The sequence below is a fragment of the Tachypleus tridentatus genome, chromosome 2 (genome assembly GCF_004210375.1).
Source record: "Tachypleus tridentatus isolate NWPU-2018 chromosome 2, ASM421037v1, whole genome shotgun sequence".
Classification (NCBI taxonomy): domain Eukaryota; kingdom Metazoa; phylum Arthropoda; class Merostomata; order Xiphosura; family Limulidae; genus Tachypleus; species Tachypleus tridentatus.
Genome location: NC_134826.1, coordinates 152,648,489 through 152,654,488, shown reverse-complemented (window position 1 = coordinate 152,654,488; position 6,000 = coordinate 152,648,489). Strand labels below are relative to the sequence as shown.

General features: G+C 31.2%; 1 protein-coding gene across 1 annotated transcript in view; it reads left to right on the top strand.

The window, feature by feature from the left end:
* LOC143245648 (bridge-like lipid transfer protein family member 1) overlaps nt 1–6,000 on the top strand; it is a 225,671-nt gene continuing 219,671 nt past the window's right edge. Inside the window, 2 exon segments of the mRNA XM_076491997.1 lie at nt 1–197; nt 3,659–3,882. Of these exon segments, the coding sequence (XP_076348112.1) occupies nt 178–197; nt 3,659–3,882 (244 nt within the window). The 5' untranslated portion in view covers nt 1–177.

The window sequence follows — 6,000 nt, the reverse complement described above, 5'->3', positions numbered from 1 at the left end:
CATGTTATCTTTCCAGACTCCACATCTGGTGTCCTGATATATAATTTGTTTTAGTGTACAAGGAAGACACTTCTACTGGTTGTAATAATGTTTAAGAAACCGAATATATTATTTTACGTGAATGGAAATTATTAATGAATAATTTTCGTAAATACTGCAATAGTTTATCATATAGTCATGGATTCTTATTCATCGCTGTAAGTAAATTTTAATTTTTAACGTATTACATTCCTGCCATTATTTTAAATAATAATAAAAATTACTATTAGTGTTACTAAAACTAGTATTAAAATCACTATTGTATAGTAGTAACAGTAACAATATAAATTATTATTATAACTATAATGATAACAGCAACAATAGTAGGGGACTTTTGACCCTAGGCTTAATGTAATTCGCGTCAAAGTATCGGTCTTCACTATTGTGACGGATATGTATAAGTGACTGACACTTATGACGTTGTGTGAAACTTCGTCTTTTATTTTCAAACCTTAAGTGCTGTCCTCTCGCTCTGGTATTATCTTCAGGATATAGCATAAAGAAATCAAAGGTGTTTTTCATATTGATCTCCTAGATAATCGTTTAAATTCAAATAATCTTCTACTTTTTTTTGTTTTACCTCAAGAGAAAATAAGCCAGAAATGTCGAATGCCCCTAACTAAAATAACCCTTTCTTTACTGGCATCATACTATAATTATATCACATTTTCAGGCACTTGAATAATATCAGTAAGTCATTATCTCTTTTCTTGGTTAATAAGGAGACAAAAATTAAAAGTCTGTACAGTATTGGATGTGAGACCTTACTAGTGGTTTTAACTAACATGTTATAAATACACCCTTTATTTTAGCTTTACTCTAAAACCATGCTTCTATGGTGTTGGTGACCTATCCAGCATTTGGTCAAGGTTTCTTTCTTCACTCCCATCTGTATTAAATATGTTACTCAAATTATGGTAATCCAAATGTATTATCTATCACTTACTCTAATTAAAGGTAATTTGAAAGATAATTCAGCAACTTTGCACATGATCTAATTTTATAATATATCAACATCTTCAATACACTTAGAAATGCTCAAGAATTTATGGTTATCAGCAGAATTTACTAATTATATCTATCAACATTTGTATATGGTTATTAAGTTATTGTAAATAAGGAAAAACATGGCCCGAGCACTGCCCTCTGAGACATTCCACTGGTTGCAAGGGCTTAAATTCACTGGTCTCAATTCATAACAACCTTTTATTTCTCCTATCCTAACACTTTACAGGAACATTAATCTTTCCTCAACCCCTACATATCTGCTGTTAGCTAATCTTTTGTGTGGCATGTTATAAAAGAAATTAAAATTCAGGTACGTTAAGTCCATGGTTCAACTGCCAAATAACATTCTAAAAAAAAAAAACAATAACAGAGTAGTAGACTAGAACTAAGAATAACTGACTAATAATTTCTAGGACAAGTGTTGTCACCTCTCTTATCCCCTTCACTATCATTTTTTATATTTTCAATTTTAACAACCTGTAAGACCTGGCATGGCCAAGTGGGTAAAACACTTGACTTGTAATCTTAGTAGTGCAGGTATGAATTTCCATCACACCAAACATGCTTGCCCTTTCAGCCATGGGGATGTTATAATGTACTGTCAATCTCACTATTCCTTAGTAAAAGAGTAGACCAAGAGTTGGCAGTGAGTGGTGTTGACTAGCTGCCTTCTCTCTAGTGTTAAACTTCTAAATTAGGGATGGCAAAAAATTTAAAATCAATCAATCAGACAAGCTATAATTTATCCCATGCATAAAGCCACACTCCCCCTTCTCCAATAAATAAAAGTTTGTCTCTAGTTTAATGTGGAATTTCAAAATAATTGCTATTACCAATGCTTCCAAATCTAAACAAGTTTCAGTCATTACCATTGTATCATAATCTTTGACTTCAACCAGAGCCCTGAACTCTTTGTTCTTAATACACGTAACATTGGAATAGCAACAAATAAGCCTATTATTGAATCTGCTATGTTAAATATTATAGATGTACCTTTAGAAGTGTTGTGTTACTTTTTGTGCTCCAAGTGTCATGCCTACAACCTTGCCATTGTTGAAGCTGTTGTATGAACTTGTTTATTCTTAGTTTTGTAAGCTCTCTGTCATCATGCTTGATAATGAGAAACCCATTTGAAATAAAATGTATCTCAGGATAGCTGGTATGGATATTAACACTTTTACTAATAAAGCAGAGAACAACGTTTCAGCCTTCCTGGGTCATCTGAAGATGCACTCTCTGTCATCATTATGCGAGTTTAGATTAAACTGTCTAGAATATTCATGTTTTTTGTAACTCACCATATAATTACCTAATTTAATTTGTTATTGTATGGTAAGTTAAAAAGGACTCGGGCACCACATATTACATATACCCCACCATTATAAGAGCCCTAACTCTAAATTTTTGACTTACTGAGCTGATGAATCTAGAATAAGTAAAACTCCAGATGATATCATAAGGTGGGGCCAATTAAAGAATGTGTAAAGCTTGTATGTCACAGATATTTTCAATATTAGTTTTGATGAAGAGAAAACATAACTGTAATATTATTTGAAATATCTTTCTCAAACATCCTACTTATTGAAATTAAGTGAAGCCTCTCTCCTCTGCTTAGTTCCCTTTATTGTAAACACTTTCACTGGGTCCAACTAGCCCATTTGTTGTTCTAAACATGAAGGTATTTAAGATGCTTTAGTTGGGAAAAATGTTATGTAATTCAGAAATATACATCTTATTGTAACATAGTATATCTTATATTCATCCAGTAGAAATACAACAGATATATGTATAAACAGATTTTAATCACATTTTCTCTATTATACAATATATTCCACAGTCAGTGGCATGTTAATTTATTGTTGTAAGTAAACCAACTGTACATAATAATGTTCATAATGGCAGAATCAGTTCAAGAAAAAAAACTAAGCGTTATCTCACTTATTGTTAGCCAGGATACTGTAGTTCAATCACTGTTTATGTCAATCATGTATCAAGTTCTAAGTTTGGTATTTAAATGTAACATATGACATGTATTGTTTGTATAGCAGACTTGCAGCTCTATGGTTTTAGGATACACAGATAATTTGTAAATGTTTTTAGAAATATCAAAAAATATCCAACAAATGTATACCAGTTGTTAAGTTTCCCACATAACACAATTACAATTCAGAGCAGTGTTTACTGGTTTCATCTGTCTTTGTGTGTTGGTTTCCTCCTCATAATGCAATAAGACTGTGGCACTATACAACAGTATCTTTGAGAAAAATAACACAATGTGATACTACATAACAGTACTGTTGAGTGAAAATAACACAATATGATACTATATAACAGTATATTTGAGAGAAAATAACACAATGTAATACTACATAACAGTACAGTTGAGTGAAAATAACACGCGATACTACATGACAGTACCGTTGAGTGAAAAATAACATAGTGTGATACTACATAACAGTAACCTTGAGTTAAAATAACATGATAATATACAATAGTAACTTAGAGTTAACATCTGAAGCTAAGTGTTCTGTATGCATTGTGACAAGAACTTTGTTTTAGTAGTGGTTTATTCCATAGGTGTTGTAGAGTTAAACACTAGTTGGTTTTCTAGAATGGAACTAAGCATCACAAGTCAAGCTCCTCCATCACCATGGAATGGCACATTTCCTCCTCTCGAGAACTTGGCAATGGACTCCGACTTTGTGTGGTTACTCTGTGCCCTCTTCATGTCTATCAGTTGGGTGGTGTATGTAACTTATTACAACTCACGAGTGATTGGATTCATCATAACTAAGATGTTGAACAGATTTGTAAAGAAGGGGTATGTTAAGATTGGTAAGTACAAATTTGTAGAGAAAAAAGGGTATGATAAAGTTGGTAGGGTAAAGATTTGTAGAGAAAAAAGGGTATGATAAGGTTGGTAGAGTACAGATTTGTAGAGAAAAAAGGGTATGATGAGGTTGGTAGAGTACAGATTTATAAAGAAGGGGTATGTTAAGATTGGTAAGTACAGATTTGTAGAGAAAAAAGGGTATGATAAGGTTGGTAGTGTACAGATTTGTAAAAGAAAAAAAATTATGATAAGGTTAGTAGAAATTACAGATTTGTAGAAAAAAAAGAATATGATAAGGTTAGTAGAATTACAGATTATAAAGAAGGGGTATGTTAAGATTGGTAAGTACAGATTTGTAGAGAAAAAAGGGTATGATAAGGTTGGTAGAGTACAGATTTGTAAAGAAAAAAGGCTATGATAAGGTTAGTAGAGTACAGATTTATAGAAAAAAAAAGGCATGATAAGGTTAGTAGAGTACAGATTTATAAAAGAAAAAAGGGCCGGTGATAAGGTTGGTAGAATACAGATTTATAAAAAAAAAAAGGTATGATAAGGTTGGTAGAGTACAGATTATAAAAGAAAAAAGGTATGATAAGGTTAGTAGAGCACAGATTTATAAAAGAAAAAAATTATGATAAGGTTAATAGAATACAGATTTATAAAGAAAAAAAGCCATATGATAAGGTTAGTAGAAGATTACAGATTTATAAAAAAAAAAAGGGTATGATAAGGTTGGTAGAGTACAGATTTATAAAGAAAAAAGGGTATGATAAGGTTGGTACAGTACAGATTTATAAAGAAAAAAGGGTATGATAAGGTTGGTAGAGTACAGATTTATAAAGAAAAAAGGGTATGATAAGGTTGGTAGAGTACAGATTTGTAGAGAAAAAAGGGTATGATAAGGTTGATAGAGTACAGATTTGTACATTACGGGAATGTTATGATTAGTGAGTACAGATTTCTAGAGAAAAAAGGGTATGATAAGGTTGGTGAGTACAGATTTATAAAGAAAAAAGGGTATGATAAGGTTGGTAGAGTACAGATTTATAAAGAAAAAAGGGTATGATAAGGTTGGTAGAGTACAGATTTATAGAGAAAAAGAGTATGATAAGGTTGGTAGAGTACAGATTGTACATTACAGAATGTTATGATTAGTAGTACAATTTCTAGAAAGAAAAAAAGAATGATAAGGTTGGTGAGTACAGATTTATAAAGAAAAATGGTATGATAAGGTTGGTAGAGTTACAGATTTATAAAAAAAAAGTATGATGATAGGTTGGTAGAGTACAGATTTATAGAAAAAAAGGGGTATGATAAGGTTGGTAGAGTACAGATTTATAAAGAAAAAAGGGTATGATAAGGTTGGTAGAGTACAGATTTATAAAGAAAAAAGGGTATGATAAGGTTGGTAGAGTACAGATTTATAAAGAAAAAAAAAGTATGATGGGTTACAGATTTATAGAAAAAAAGGGTATGATAAGGTTGGTAGAGCACAGATTTATAAAAGAAAAAAAATTATGATAAGGTTAGTAGAATACAGATTTATAAAGAAAAAAAGGTATGATAAGGTTGGTAGAATTACAGATTTATAAAGAAGGGTATGTTAAGATTAGGTAAGTACAGATTTATAAAGAAAAGGGTATGTTAAGATTAGTAGAAGGCAGATTTATAAAGAAAAACAGGTATGATAAGGTTGGTAGAGTACAGATTTATAAAGAAAAAAGGGTATGATAAGGTTGGTAGAATACAGATTTATAAAAGAGAAAAAAGGGTATGATAAGGTTGGTAGAGTACAGATTTATAAAGAAAAAAGGGTATGATAAGGTTGGTAGAATACAGATTAGTATAAAGAAAAAGGTATGATAAGGTTGGTAGAGTACAGATTTATAAAGAAAAAAGGGTATGATAAAGTTGGTAGAATACAGATTTATAAAGAAAAAAGGGTATGATAAGGTTGGTAGAGTACAGATTTATAAAGAAAAAAGGGTATGATAAGGTTGGTAGAGTACAGATTTGTAGAGAAAAAAGGGTATGATAAGGTTGATAGAGTACAGATTTGTACGTTACGGGAATGTTATGATTAGTGAGTACAGATTTCTAGAGAAAAAAGGGTATGATAA